The sequence below is a fragment of the Pithys albifrons genome, chromosome 6 (genome assembly GCF_047495875.1).
Source record: "Pithys albifrons albifrons isolate INPA30051 chromosome 6, PitAlb_v1, whole genome shotgun sequence".
Lineage (NCBI taxonomy): Eukaryota > Metazoa > Chordata > Aves > Passeriformes > Thamnophilidae > Pithys > Pithys albifrons.
Genome location: NC_092463.1, coordinates 15,023,203 through 15,038,955, shown reverse-complemented (window position 1 = coordinate 15,038,955; position 15,753 = coordinate 15,023,203). Strand labels below are relative to the sequence as shown.

Sequence of the window (15,753 nt, the reverse complement as noted above, 5' to 3'; positions counted from 1 at the left end):
CCATGGGAATACCTTAGTTAAGGGAAACTGGTTTCTACAGCCAAGAGCAGACTCAGCATTGAAGTGTTTGCTGGAGCATGTTGGAACATCTTATGTTTTTTCTTCCTAAATTAGATTCTAGGCATCTGTTGATCAAGGCAACTGTTGGTGTGGTTCAACAGGAAGGCTTGAACCTCTGGCATCTGAGATACGGCTGATAATGAACAACTCTGAATACTAATATAATCTAACCAGATGAAGGCATAGTATCTAGCCTAACATGGATTGGGAGAAAGTAATACACAGGTCCTAGGAATGCAACGAATTGGAAGAAAGGCAGAGTTTAGTAGAATTGATAGAATGGAATATTTTCACAAGATTAAAATAACAACAGTTGAGATCCTGATGCTTTCAAGTTGGAGTGAAAATTTTCCATTGCCACTGGTAGGGTGAACATTTTGACAGCTATATTTTGAAAATAAGCAGCTGTTTTCCCTAAGCTTGTCAACCTAAGACTGTGATTTCAGGGTGAAGCAGGAAAGTGATTTATTAAAATGAGAATTTGAAGTTAACTGCATAAAGCATTTGCCTGGATCCTCCCTCTTCAGAATTAGACTTTTTAATTAAATTAAAGAGGATTGCCTTAGGTGGTGTTTAATTTCATGTGTGGGTTTAATGTGTTCAAACTAATCCATTTGCAGTGAACATGGAACAACTGTCTTGATTGTCACTGTTCACCTGGTCTTTGCATTGTAAACAGTAGCAGGATATTCTGGGAGACAGTGGATAGAAGAACTTGGTTCTCTAGATATTAGCAGTGAATCATTAGTATCCAGGACATCTTCATTTACAGTGCATGCTTTAGATGAGGAGAATGTATATATGCATGTTTTTGTCAGACACGAGAATTAGTGTGGGGAGAATATTGGTTCTGTGGGGTGTCTCTTTGGTACAAAACATTCATTTAAAAAGAACTTAAGAATAAAGGTTTTGTTATGATGCTTTTGCGAACCTGTATATTGCTGCCTTTCCCAACTGTGTTAGATTGATTTATGATTGCAGGTGGAAGATTTCCAGACATAAATATGCAGTGCAGCATTCACACCCTGCCAGGGCAGAAGGAAATAATAATTTCACTGTATGTATTCAGACAATACTGTCATGTAAAATATGCAACCTAAATTTTAACCAAAATGAAAAACTGGGAAATTAGATATGAGAAGTAACAGCAGGGATTTTATAAAACAACACCTGAGCTGGGGTGATGTTTCACCTCTCAGCATTCCATTCCTAGAATGCTGCTTGGTGAGGCCGGGGAAAAGATACAGCACAGCTGTTAAAGCTGTTGCTAAGGTTTCTTAGTTTCTGGAATATGGTTGCTAGAAGATGCTTTCAAAATATGTATGCCGAGCCTGGGTTCCCAGTAAAGTAGCAGCAGCTAAGTGTTACACCTCTCTAGCTGACAATGAGGAAATGACAGATACCTGATTCTTAAAGAAATGGAGCAGTGTTATTGCTAAGTGATGGATTTCAGAAAACTATAATTTTTAGAGTATCAGACTGGTACCTGACATGTTGTTTCTCCCTCGTCTGAATCATTTTGATTATAAAATAGGATTTTGCTGCCAACTGGGAAGAATATCATGTTACTGTTCAAGAGCCCTGTTCTTCTTGTGACCCTAGAGCATGCCAGTAGGAGGTATTCAGCGCAGTGGGTGTTCTCATTACCACTTGACATTTTGCTGTTTTGTTTTCTGCCTGTTGCTATTTAATAATATCAATTCTTTCTTTGCCAATCCCAGAAGCCATTTAGCAAGCGTTGTACTATTAGTGCTACTTAACAATGTCGACATAGTCACTGGGAAAAGAGTTTAATTTCCAAACAGTGTGCTAGAGCATTCCCCCTCACCATCTGCTGCTGTCATGTCCCTTGTTGTCACATTTCCCAGTTAACCCTTTGCCCTGGCCTCCTTGCCCAGTGCTCTTGGGGAGGGTGGCAGAGGCTCTGCACAGCTTTGCCTGAACTATAAATACCTTCTGAGGCTAAAACAGACTGCAGGTGACCGTAATGGCAGTGGTAGGGGTGAAGTTTTTGGATGATGTAAATTGGCGTATATTTGCTTTGTGGAGGCAGGGGCAGAAAAATGAAGTCACAGAGAGCATTGCAGGCTTTCTGTCGTTAGCCTATTGTTAATCACAGGCACTTTGCAACTCCCATTAGTGTCAGGTCTGGAGGGCTCACAGCGTTCAATGTACTATCTCAAATAAGGCTGCAGAGGGAAGATACTGTACCTTTTGGAAGAACAAAAACATCAAGACTGAGGATGAGATTCATCTCAGTGAAGTTAATCTACTAAAGTAATAGATTGCCAGTTGATAATAATCATCCATGCTTCCCTCTCGCCCGTGGAGAGATGGCATATCTCCCAAGGATGATTTACATGAATCTAATCACTGGGTGACCCTGATGGCTAAGTGGCACTAGGAGGCCAGACTGAGAAGGATGCTCAGCTTCAGATGAGCTTAGGCAGAGGCTGGACAAGTTAATGGTAGCAAAATTCTTTGCAAGTTATTAAATCCATAGAAATAGTATCTGGCTTATGAATTTCCTAAGCTGAAAACAGTTGGAGGCTGTGAGTCCTTAAGGGGTAATATCAGACATGGTTGTCCTGTTATGCTGTTACTCTTTCCTAAGCATCTATTTATGGCCACTGTTGGAACTAATACACAAGAGAGACTTTCTGTCTAACACCATATGGCCATGCCTGTGCTCTTATGTGAGGCTGTTTTAGCACTGAGAATGCACCTTTAGTAAGACATGATTTCTCCAAATGGGAAATTGGCAGTAAGGTTTATTTCCAGATCTTTGGTGAAGTGCTACTGACCTACAAACAGAAAAACTGGAAGTCAGTTTTACAGAAAGAGCCTGTGCCAGGTGCTGAATGTCAGTGTTTTCTGTCAGGTCACCTCAAACCTTTCAGAGATTCAGATGAACTGTTTCACCATGTGTTTCCCTCAGATGGTGCAGACAGCTTGTTTGAGTCTTAGATGGTACAAGGAGATTCAGATTTGACATAATTTATGGTGTGCTGTGTAGCTGTGATGCTACACAGATGCTCCCTGCCTTTGTGAGAGCACCAGGTGGACTAACAGTGTGGAAGCTTGCCATTTCAAATAACTCATTGAGATCACAGAATGTGTGGCCCAAAAACCAGGTGTCACTCACCAGAACAGTGCTCATGACCTCCCACTGTCTTAGGCACATGCACATATGTGTGCATCTCTATATTCTGGATGATTGTTCCAGATGAAAGATTTTGCAGACTTGACCATCCTAAATGCTGATAAACTTAAAAAGGTTTGCTAAGGAGGCAAGCACCTCCGGTTGAGCATTTTGCTACCACTATGGTAAATGTATGCCTGTCATTTGCTGCAAAGATCTATTTTTAGAGTCTCCATAATTGTTAAACAGCATCATTGCTGCATAAATACACTTCTGTTTGAAGTCAGAACTGCCTTTTCTGGCAATCTCTACATAAAAAGAAATTTTGATGAAACTGTGAAATGTTTCCCTATCAAATCCCAAGACATAAAAAAGGCTGGTGAAATTGGATTCAATACATCAAGCTGGGCTTTCAAACCAGAAGCTTTTGGTCTCTTTAAAGCACACTGTGTCAAAACTTGCAGCAAAAATCTTTCAGGCAGGGAGAACATACCAGACTTTACTTTTGCAATTTCCTGCTTGGATTCTTGAAAACTACTTTTGTCTAATCATATTTGATATCAAAGATAATTTTATTTAACGTGGATTAGGTAGTATGACATATCCACTGTGGTCTTTCATCACCTTGTTTAATTTTGAATGTGACATGATATTTCTAGTACAGATGAAATCTATTCAGCAGTCAGCTTTGAAAAAGAACCTTTTATATCTGTAAAATTTTATGCATGACAAACAAAAAAAAAATACTTAATTCTCAGAATTCTCTAATTCTTTGCTGTAATCTGTAGATTACAATCACCAGTGTGGAGAGGAGAGATGGTTTATCCTCCCATCCTGTCCTGTTCGGTAGCCTCCATAGCACAGCTCCTCACAGCCAGGAGTGTAGTTTGGTACCAAAGGGAGAGGTTTGTGAGAGAGTCAAAGTGTGATGAGGGAGTTGAATGACAGGGTGTTAAAAGAGATTTATTTTTCAGCCCAGTGAGTATTTAGCGTGGCAATTTAGGGCTGGGGGTGCATCAGCCTTCTGTGATGTGATTGAATGAAGGCAAAGCTTGTTCCTCTGTTACCCATAGGCTGTGGTGACTTTGGCAGTAATGTTACAGTAGAAGAGAACCCTGTTGAGAAAGGTGAAGAATAATAGCAAAACCCCAAAAGCACTTACAAATAGGGTATAAAACAGGAGGTTGTGTCTAAAGGTTGGAAGGTGACAGCAGCAGTGTGGAAACTGTTATGAGGAAGGAAGGGTTGGTTGGGGTTTCCATGAGGTTTTTTCTTAAGGACAATATTCCCAGACCTCTTCAGCTTTTCCTGAAATCCTGGACTCCTACCAGATCTGAGAGAAAGGAGAGTGTAAGTTTAACTCATTGCTTAAGATCAAACCACTCATGAAGACCATGATGAAATTCTTTCCTTCTGGTCAGCCTAGCAGAGAGATTTAAACATACAGCTCTGTTTGTGTTTTTCTTCAATACAGCCATGGCTTTGGTTTACCTTGCTACTACAATCCTCTAGGAGTTTAGTTACAGAGTACAGCAGAGACCTGGGGCTTTAGCATACCCACACTGCCTGTGCTCTTCCTACAGTGCATAACAATTGCAGTTCCTGTGGTTGCTGAGCAGATCTTTGGCTTTTTACAGGATATTCAGAAGTATGTGTCCTGAGCATTTATAGATAGGTGAAGTACACATTTTCCAACTTTTTCTGAAAGGATGTCCTGTACTTACATGAAGCTGTGGGGCCTGCACTGCAGTAGGTATCCTTCTCTTGCCTGAATGAGTAATCAATTAATTTCACAGAATCACAGAATATGCTGAGTTGGAAGGGAACCACAAGGACCATCAAGTCCAACCCTTAGCTTTGCACAGGACCATCCCCAAGAGTCATACCATGTGCCTGAGAGTATCATCTGAATGCTTCTTTAACTCTGTCAGGGTTGGTGCTGTGACCTCTTCTTGAAAGAGCCTGTTCCAGTGTCCAGTCACCCTCTGGGTGAAAAACTTTTATCTAATATCCAACCTAAGACTCCCCTGACACAGCTTCAGGCCATTCCCTTGGGTCCTGTCCCTAGTCACTACCAAGAAGAGATCAGTGCCTGCCTCTCCTCTTCCTCTCAAAAGGAAGTTGTAACTGCAGTGTCTACTCTTCTCCAGGCTGAACAGGCGAACAGACCTCAGCCACTCCTCATACAGCTTCCCCTTAAGGCCCTTCACTATTTTCAGAAGGATGTAATTTTACACCACTGTGTAGAGGTAAAATAGATTTGAATCATGAAGAATATGGGTCATGATCTAGGACAAAGTTGGGAAGACAATTGTAGCATGTATAAGGACAAGGTTAAACAATTGCTTTTCCCTTTAGCTTTTCCATATTGTATTGAATAACTGCTGTCTTACCGAGAACATTTTCTGGTACCACTGAGAAATGCACTAAGAGCACCAAAAAAAACTTTATCTTTCCCAGTAAGAGAAGTCTGGGGTGGGATAATTGCTAGAAATCTATCACTTACTTATTTGCAATAAAGCCTTTCAAAATCCAGTTTGAAGTTTTCAGTTGTATAGCTTTATAAATCCTGGATTGTTGCCGTGGTGTGTTTTGCAAGTCAAGTTAGTGCACTGAGTACACTCCCCTTGTTTTACAGTAAGAACTTTTTGCATGATCTCTGCATAAACCATGGGTTTGCTTCTGAGTGATACATAAAAGGAGAACGGATTCTCTGCATCAGATCCTCACTGTGCTTGCATGATGTCTCACAGTGATATGACACCAGTGCTGGTAGTCACAAAGAATCCTATTGCTATAAACCTACATTCTGGTATGTGAGTCCTTTGTGTATCGTTGTATCTCTTCTTTCAAAATACTTATGATTACTTAGGTTGACTTGAAGCCTGCATGTCTTAGGTATATTGCTTCTGATATATGTAGGTTTTCTGCAATAACACTGACTGACAGAAATGGGAGAGGTATTGTATAGTGTGTGTCTGTGTTATTCTGACAGGTTAGCAACACATACATGAAATCCCAGTGATTTTTCAGATGAACTAATGCTTAGTCTTTTGTAATGACTTTGTGACAATGCAAAAGCAGATATTGGCCTGCAGTCTGATATTGCTGTGTCTTTCTTTACAGCTTCCTGTTATGGGAGGAGCCTTTATGGACTCACCCAACGAGGACTTTAGTACAGAGTACTCCTTGTTTAATTCATCAGCCAACGTCCATGCAGCTTCATCCATGCAGAATCCACCAGAAGAAACATCCCGCTCTTCAAATGATGCCATATTGTTATGGATTGCAATAATAGCAACAATTGGAAATATTGTGGTTGTGGGAGTGGTGTATGCCTTCACCTTCTAGGGATGACTGTCACTACAAACACTGGAAGAGAGGAAATCTTCAGCAGTATTTGTCATGTGTATGTATGTATGAATGTGTGTATATATACATGTATATCTATATAAATACATATAGGTAGGGACTTCATTGATTAAGTGCTGCCACAGTCACAGAAATGAAAGGCAAGTTAATCATCTTAAATCTTGATGGCAGAAAGTTTGGATGCAAATTGTATGGAAGTGAGAACTTTAATTGAAGAGCCAATACCAGTTTTGTATAGAAATTTAATAAAAGAAAGATCAGCTAGGGTATAGTAAATACAGAGAAAGTGATATTTATTTAGAAAGTGCTTATTTTCTACAGTAGATTTTTCTAGCAGCTCTTCTGCTGTTTGTCAGCTTTTTTTTGGTGCATTTTTTTACTGTGGTATAATGTTGTATGGGATTGTTCCATGTCATGTTTTGTGGACATCTTCATTTTCTAGATGGATTAAATGGTTGTCATTGGCTCAGTTCTGATGAAGTCCAGGCTCATCGTGTGTCTTCAGTGTGCACACACACTCCTAGGCTGTGTTCAAAATCATGGGTCTTTGAGCTGTGACAGGCAGGTGCAGGCTGTCTAACACTTTCCTTCCAGTACCAGTTATTGGAGCTGATAATTGATGGAGTGATGCTGAACCTGACTGCTGTTCGGCAGAAGGCACAGCTGTTTGCTACTCTGCAGACCCTCCAGAGGAGGAAATTATAAACAGGGCAGCAGCACAAGCTCCCATTTCTGTCTAGAGGTACTGAATTGCAGTGGTTTGTATATCTGTCCCTTCAAGGAAACAAAGGCCTAATACCATGCTTTTCATCTCATTTCACTGTAATCTAGATTTCTTACAGCTGCTCTGTACTTTCATAAAGTTATTAATGTATGAAAAAATGTGGGAAACCTGGAAAGGTTTATCAACAGTGAATTATGACTATGAGAAAGATAAAATTGAAAGAAAGATTGGGCACTTATGCGCTTATGAGGGATTGCATATAATAATTAGATGTGTCCTGGTGTAGAAACAGTACAACAAAGGTCAAAAGTGACAGATATGCTTATATTTCAGTATTAATACATCTCTGGGTTCTGATGAGGCTCCTGTAAGTGATTTTTATATAGCCTGCTGTAAGTAATGACTGATTATTTGGAGTTTTCCTATTGAGAGAAAATATTTTCATTGCATTGTTCCCACAGGCAGTTCCTTTTCAAGAGCTGTATCTTTTCAAAACAGACTGCAACCTTAGTTGCTTGAGAGATATAAAATCTTGAGGAAAGAAAAAAAATCACCTCTGTTGTAAATCTCCCTCCTTAAAAATAAAACATAAATATATAAAATGTCTGCACTTTGAGAGTAGCAGAAAAATTCTTCTTCTATGTCTGTATGTACTGCCTAGGTTTTCTGTCTCATATAGCTACTACCCTAATTCCAGAAAGCCTTGTCTTCAGGCACAGAGACTATTTTTGACACTTGACTGCCAACAAGCTTGAGGCTGGACTAGGAGCTGCTGAATATATACAGAGATTTGGGGTTTCTTCTTTTCTCTTTAAACCTGTTTTCCTGCAGGGTTGGTGGACAGTTACTTGCATGAAAGCAGCATGCCCCAAATCAATATTGATAATCACTCAGTAGTTACTGTGTACATGCAGACAGAGATAGCAATGGAAAGAAAAGAAACTAAGTTATTTTGAGGCTGAGAAAAACAATGACAAGCTTCTGTGTGTGTTGTTATTTCCCTGTTTGGAGGCAGGATTTTTTGTGATGATGGTTGAGGACAGGCAAGATCTGTGCTGGGAAAAAGTTTGAGAAGCCCAGTTCTGGAAGATCAGAGAGAAAGAAAGAAACTTCTGTCTAATAAAATAGTCTTAAGAATTACAGAAAAATGGTGATTTTCACAGTCCTAAAATATCTATTAATTTCTTCATAGGCAGAGGACAGTTAAAAACAGGGAAACTTCATAAATGGTGTACCTTGCCTGTTCTTACAACCCTCCTTATTCTTGGTGAGCAGAGGGAAAGCTCTTAAATGAAGCTGGAAAGCTACAGAGAAGTTTCCAATGCAGAATCGAGCATGACAACATCTAGTGTATGGTTGTGTAGGAATGCATGGAAATACTGCCTAATGTACTGTCTTGTTCCCAACCATTTTCTGATATTCTATTGCATTTGTAATTGTATCAGTAACTCCTCAGCCATCTTCAGTGTTTCTGTAGGCTCTCTACTTAGGCCAGATCCTGCAAGCATTGCTTTTGCATAAAAAGCAAAACATTTCCACCATGATTAAAACCAGTTTGACACTATGGTACTTGCCCAGTGGGATTATTCTGCTGCCTAATGAATTTTCCAGTGGAGTGCTTTGTTTAAAGTTCCTAGAATATTAATCTTAGTGCAATTAGCAGTGTTTGCCTCTCTCTCCCAGAGCACTGGACTAAACTCTTCAACCATGAAGAAAAGCATCAAAGTGGGAGCAGCAAAGAACCACCAGTCTCCTAATGAAACCGAGTGACACTTTCTTGTTGTTTTTCCCAAAGAAAATGCCCTACTTTCATGTGAAATTGATAGTAATAGCAAGAGTGTTAGAAAACAATGAGTTTCACCTCCCGCATCCAGATCATCGTCATACATATTTTCATCATTAGAGGCTGAGTTGTCTAGAAGGGCCAGACAGAACTTCAGTTAAAGTAATTGGCTTGACAGGGTGACATAGCAAGCTGAGTGCAAGCAGCATGTGTGGTCATTTTCTGTGTCATAGCTTAACAGCACACCAACTGTGCAGCTCCTTTGTTGGGGACAAACATAGTTTTAGGATGCAGGTACAAAGACACTGTGTGTGAGGGTCTATATGGAATATTGTCGGGTGTATTAAAGGTCCCTAAATCACAATAGGCAGACTGGTTCTGGTCTACTTTAATAGTGACAATATGTACACTAGATTTTTGGGTGTTGTGTTCTGGCTTCATCCACTACAATCAATTCTACCTTCTGGGAGGTTAAGGAAGGTTTAAACTGAACTATTGAAAAAGGTGGCTTGTCTGTCAGTAAGTTCAGAGAAGCCACACAGGGAAGTGGAGAAGTGAAATGGTGGATTTTTCATATATATGGTCCTGTGAAATGTTACCTCTTCATTGTGTAAGTGTATGTTATATCCTGAACTGTCAACACAGCTTGACTTGGAGCACTGTAGCTTCTCCTGTCCTTGGAGCCAGGCAGCTGGATAACTGCTGTCACTCTCTGAGGGATGATGAGGAAGCCCAAGCACATTCCCCAGAGCTGTTTTCTGAAGCCCTTCTGTTAAAGAAGATGGCTCTGTGCTCTACTGAGCACTTCGTGTATCAGCCCGAGAGGAGGATTCCACTTGTAGAAGATCTGTCTTTCAATAAAAATGTCCAACACAAATAACGGTACAAAATCCGGAAGTTTGTTCTGTAGCCAACAAAGCAAACCACTTTCTTATGCAATGTTAGACCTTTTGCTCTATTGTGAAATTTCATCATGCAAACACAAGAAGCAATACTGTACTTGCTCCACAGAGTTATTAATGAGACATAGGAAGCAGAAAGACAAACTGGGATGCCCTAATGAGCCTCCTTTAGCCAAGGCCTCTCAGGATCTATGGCAACATAACAGATAATCAAACTCTCTCTAAAGAATTTTTTTCTCAAAGCAGCCAGTAGCTCATCACAGCAGCTGTGCAGCCACCACAGCAAAGAGACTAAAAGCTGAACAATTAGGCTGGTGGATGCAATGGCACATTAGAAAGAAGAATTGAGTGGAGAAGTCTACACAGCATACTCCTGTTGTATTTTTATCTGCAGGGCTAGGAGTCTATGCTTGTCCACAGCATTAATGTCCTCCTAAAAAAAAACAAATGAAGGACGAAGATGTATTTCTGTGTCAACACACTTGCAAAACTGAAAAACAGATTTTGAAACTGATGCAACAACAGTAACAGAGAGACTTGTCTGCTACAAATAATGTATTTACCTTTTGAGTGCACAAGTGAGGAATAGATATCTCAGAAGTAATGAGATCCCTGCTCCAAAATCCTCATTTGCAGTGGGACTTGAGGGCAATCAGCATCCCATCCAACTGCTGAGCAGCCTGTAATAATAAGCCCCAAATCAAGAGTGAATAGAAGCAGCCAGCCATTATAGTCTAATCCTGTACATCCATTTGAGGATAAAGGGAAAAATATGCCTTTGTGTCTGGGGCCAAATGAAAGCAGGAGCCCTTAGTCTATGGGTTGTTATGTATTTTGTCTATTATTAGAAACTTTTGTTTTGCTCTTCTCAAACAATTCCAATTGTTAATATCCTCTTCACATTTCTCTGCAGGCTGCTGAGAGTCATTCATTTCATGTAGCACTGTCCATTTTTCTGATGTAATTTTACTGAGTTTCCTGTGACTAATTATAGAGTAGAATCTGGAAAATTACTTTTTTAAGGATGATTTACATTTGAGATAAATAGACCAAAAATCAGAATCCCAGTTCAAAATACGTCTGTGCTTTTGGAGCATTCAGAGCTCTGGAGAATTAGATTTCATCTGGTTAATGTGCAGAAAGGAAAAGGGCAGTCAGGGTCCCGGTGATAATGTCAGACATGAGAGATCTGACAGGCAGAGCTGAGCGATGCATTAACTGCTGCTCTGTCCCTCAGCCCCACTGACTTCCTGGACTCAGCCAGAGCTGAGCCAGATCTGAGCTACCCATCAGGTACAGCACGTCCTTCCTCACCTTACAGCTTGCCAGTCCTCAGGGAAACAAGTGCATTTATTCCACTCACAGAAGAAGAATCAGAGATTCAAAATCTGTAAGGTCAGTTGTTACTGGTACCTTGGTCAGTCCCTATGAGGTCAAGATAGTGGTGGTTTAACATGTAGTTAACTCTTTGCCCCTTGTCTGGGAACATCCAGAAGGAATCAAGGCATCCTGAGGCCTTAAAGTCTCCTACTGCCCTTAATCTGACACTAACTTGTTTCCTTATACAGCCCATCTTTGCCTTTTACTTTGTTTTTCCAGCTCAAAACAGGGAAAATAAAGTCAGCACTATGCTCTTCTCTGGACATCTAGGGAACTCCTAATGGCTAGAGAGCAGCCATGTCTTATTTTATTTTTGTAGTCCTTCAGGCACAAAGAAGGAGAAAAGTGTCCAAATGTCTACCCAGGCAACTCCAGGCAACTATGTGCCTTTGCAGAACAAAGTTCATGGCACTTGTATCTCATTCTTACCTCTACCAGAGTATTTACAGAGTATTTACAGAGATAAGATGGCCAGACCTACTTTTGCAGTAGTCTATTTTGGGAATTGAAGCTACACAGCCAGGAACTGGGAAAATAAAACCCTGAGAAGACAAAGGTGTTACATATCTAATCATCTCAAGGACATGCCTCTGAAGACAGGTTTGCCTGCATGACATAGACAGACTGGAGCTGTTGGTACCAAGGCAAATGGTACTTTCATATGAGCACAAATGGTCTCCTCTTTGGGAAGTCTGGGGACATTGTGCCACCCATCCTATCTTTCCTATGCAGGCTACTAATGAAGATATTTTTGAATTGTAGAAAATACTCAAAGCTTCCTGTATTGGTAGAATACATACAAGATTTACCTTCCAAAGATCTTAAGTTTCCCTGCAAAAGAAAAACCAACCCAGGTTTCTTAAGCAAGGAATGTTACTGACTCAAGTATAATCTGTACAGTAGTGTCACTTCATTTTAATCGTCAGCTTTGTGCCCATATGTCTAAAAGGGAATCTTACTATTATTGAGATTTTAAAAGGCTGAAAACAGAAACAAGTTACAAGATCAGAGACTGTCTCAAAAGTCACTACCCATTCCTTCAGGCCTCGTTCCTCCCCAGATTACCCTGATATGAACTGGCATCCAACTCTTTGAACCCATTGTCACCATCACATTGCCTCCATTTTATTTCTTCACTTTTCTGTGTTGTTTTAATGCTCTGGTATCAGAACATGTTATGATTTGCAAGCCATCCATGTCCTTCAGTCCTTTTTAACCACCTCTTTGACTGACCTTCACTGAGAGTAAGGTTAGTAATGAGTAAGGACATTCCACAGTAAGTGCAAAGAACCGTGACACAAGGTCATGAAGGAAAATTTTAATCATTATCTACCTTAGCAAGCTGTCAACTGTTTCCTCCAAGCAGAAGAATAAGATGTGACCACAAAACTTTGAAACTGTATTGTCAGTATCCATGCAGTGCAGAGTTACCCTTCAGAAATTCAGATTTTGTAAATACACTGCACTGTTCTGCAGTCAGCATTTACTGAGCTTTTCTCAACCCCAAATCCTTTTTTTTATTTTTGGCAGATCAAAATCAGTGGTAATGCGCTTGGGGTAATGTGACAGGGATGGGATTGGGCACCACAGAAAATAGAAAATCTTGCGATTTACTATAGGCTCAGGGCCGTTAAACACCAGCCTATTCAGTAAAAAAAGTCAGCCACAATGTGCTAAGCCATTTCCAATCTAGTCCCACTGGCAGTTCTCAGATGCACAGCCAAGCTGCTGCAGCTGGATTGCGCATTTCTAAATCTCGCTGTGACCAAAAGGAAATGCATTCTTTTGCCAAAACTGAGAGAGGTGTGCAGGCTCCTTCCCAGGTCCCTGCTTGTGCTGGTATTGTTTTGGAAGCTTCCTGAGCTGCAGCCATTATGGTGATGTCGCATTTCTTGAGAAGCTCAATCCCACTAATGAGCAAATAAGATTAAACTGTTTACAGGTATAGGCCTAAAGCTCATCTCAAGTTCCTGCCTTCATAAGGATGATCGAAGTTCCAGAGCCTGCGCACTGTTCTATCCGGAGGGACCTTTGCCTCCACCTGGAGTCAACTGGATTAATAACACTTCTGCACGTCTGACATCTGCTTCAGTGGATGAGTTTGCAGGACTAGCTGTGGGTTGCTGGGGTTTTATTTTAAATATATCTAAAGATGTCCATAATTTCCTAATGAAAAGCAAGAAAGAAAGCAGAATGCTGTATTTTTTTAAATGAGAAGGTAATCAAAATTAATCTGAATATTTTGATAGATATGCTGGAAGGGTATATAATGTAGCAAACAGTTGCACTATTTTTTCTATTGTCTGAGCACCTGATCTGAGAAGTATTTGTTCTTTCACTAACTAAGACCTCTTCCAGTTCTGAAGTTGGAAAGTTTGGAGGGAGTGGAGTACAAAGTCTCAGTGAAATGTTAAGCTAATGTAAATAAATATGGTAGCTAGCTTTGTGAGGTAGCCTATAATGCTTGTTTTTCAGTTATCTCAAATACTGCCTAATTGTTTGGGTATTTTTCCAAAAAATAGGCTAAACAGTGACACTTCTGAAAGCATCTGTGCTTCACACAAAATCACAGTTATATGGAAAATACATCCTTCAGTTCATGTAAAGCAGCTTTACAGGAGCCCTTTAATATACACTGTTATTTTTTCTTAATAATCCTTAACAATTTAATTCTCTTCTGCTTTCTCTCTGCTACTCTGTTTTGTACACTATCAGGTTTGCAGGGCTTCTTTTTATTGTTTTTGTAATACATGGGTTGGTTTACAAAAAAACCTTTACTGTTGTAATTGTTCTTGGATTGTGGAGCTCTATCTGTAAAGAGAAAAACAACTTTAAAAATGCCCTCTGTTTTCTCCACGTTTACTGTAATTAGCAAGTTTAACAGAAATGTATTCTTTTAAGCTCCTGTTATATTCTTTTCCAGTTATGGACTGCTTTCACTATGTGTGTACTTAGTACTGGTTCATTCCTTTACTATGGTGAAAATGACAAGTTTTGTTAATATGAGATGGAAGTCGTGGTTTTGGATAAAGTTCTTCAAACCGATACCAGTGTGTGATTTTTCATTTTATTCTCAGTTTACTTGAGAGTTCTTAGAAGTCTGGAATTGCAGTTATTTAATTATTACCTCCAGTGATGCACTGGCACTAATAATTTGTTGCCATTTACAAATCTTCATGATTTGGTAGCCTTGTGGGAGACCATCTCTGTTGCATATATGACACAAAAAGAACACTGTGGCTATTTCTACAGAAATGGATTCACCAGCTCTCAGAGTCCAAGAAGTGCCTTTGCAATCTTGGAGCCAAAAAAAAGTCTCGTCTTCTCCAAACATAAGCTCAGAAGCCCTTATACCATGAACCCTTGTGTAATTGCTCCCTCCCAGTTCTCTCCTCAGCTGATCGCAGCTGTCCTGTCTCACAAAGCTGCGAGGGTGGCTTTGTGTCTGTGGCCCCAAACTTCTGTCCAGGACAGCGCTTCCAAGGGCTTCTGGGGAATCAAAGGGGGCATCAGAGCTCTCTAGAGGATGTTCAGCAAGCTTCATAAAGGCAAATAATGTCAAGAGGAAGAGAGGAAAACCTTTGGCTTTCCTAGTGGAATACAGCATGTAGAAGGCAGTTAAATGCCTCCTTGACACCTGATCCTGTCAGATCTCGGAAGCTCAGCAGGGTCGGCCACGGTCAGTACTTGGATGGGAGACCTCCTGGGAATACCGGGGGCTGTAGGTTCTTGTCCTGAGGACTTCACTGTCACCATCCAAGCTCGCTCAGCCGTGGCAGATGAACCTGAGGAGCAAAGGAAGATGATTAGGCCAATCCTGATAGCAAGTCTGACAAAAATTTATTTTAAAAAATAAAAATAAAAGGCATGTTTTATTCTAGGCCCAGTCTTTATCAATCTAGCAACATAACATATTCCAGAATTTACCACTATTTGAGAATGTAAGGCAGTGCAATTGCTACACGACATCAATATGTAATTATAATTCACTTTTCAGTCACAGCTACAGAGTCATACAGATCTAAATTTTGTTCATTTCTAAATTCTGCACAATAGTTAGAAATGAGAACACTTCAGAAATGGAAGAGAACATTTTGTTGAACAGAGATTTAGCTAAGTGTGTTCAGACTAATAAAACCAGCTGAAATTGTTGGTAGTGTTTTTTTGCACAGCATTATCTGTCTAAACAAACTGCTAATGTAAATTGTTCTGTAGTGAGACTAACAAAGAGCATCAGTCTTTTAGCCCAAGAGAGCTTGTCCCCTATAGCAGTTCAACTGACATATTTTGCTTTGTCTAATGCTATGTTACAGTTTTCTTTAGGATAAAAAATACTCAAATATGACTGAGTGATTTTGCATTAATTGCAGCCTGCACGCATCTTACTTGG

The 15,753-nt window shown here is 40.1% G+C and overlaps 1 protein-coding gene across 1 annotated transcript; it reads left to right on the top strand.

Moving 5' to 3' along the window:
- Window positions 1-6,274: 6,274 nt before the first annotated feature.
- C6H14orf132 (chromosome 6 C14orf132 homolog) lies at window positions 6,275-14,408 on the top strand. Its single transcript, XM_071557585.1, has one exon. It carries the CDS (start codon window positions 6,275-6,277, stop codon window positions 6,551-6,553), a length of 279 nt encoding a protein of 92 aa, XP_071413686.1. The 3' UTR covers window positions 6,554-14,408.
- Window positions 14,409-15,753: the final 1,345 nt, after the last annotated feature.

Excerpts from the sequence above, each read along its gene's own strand:
- C6H14orf132 (XM_071557585.1), top strand. The coding sequence starts at position 6,275 with ATGCAAAAGCAGATATTGGCCTGCAGTCTGATATTGCTGTGTCTTTCT.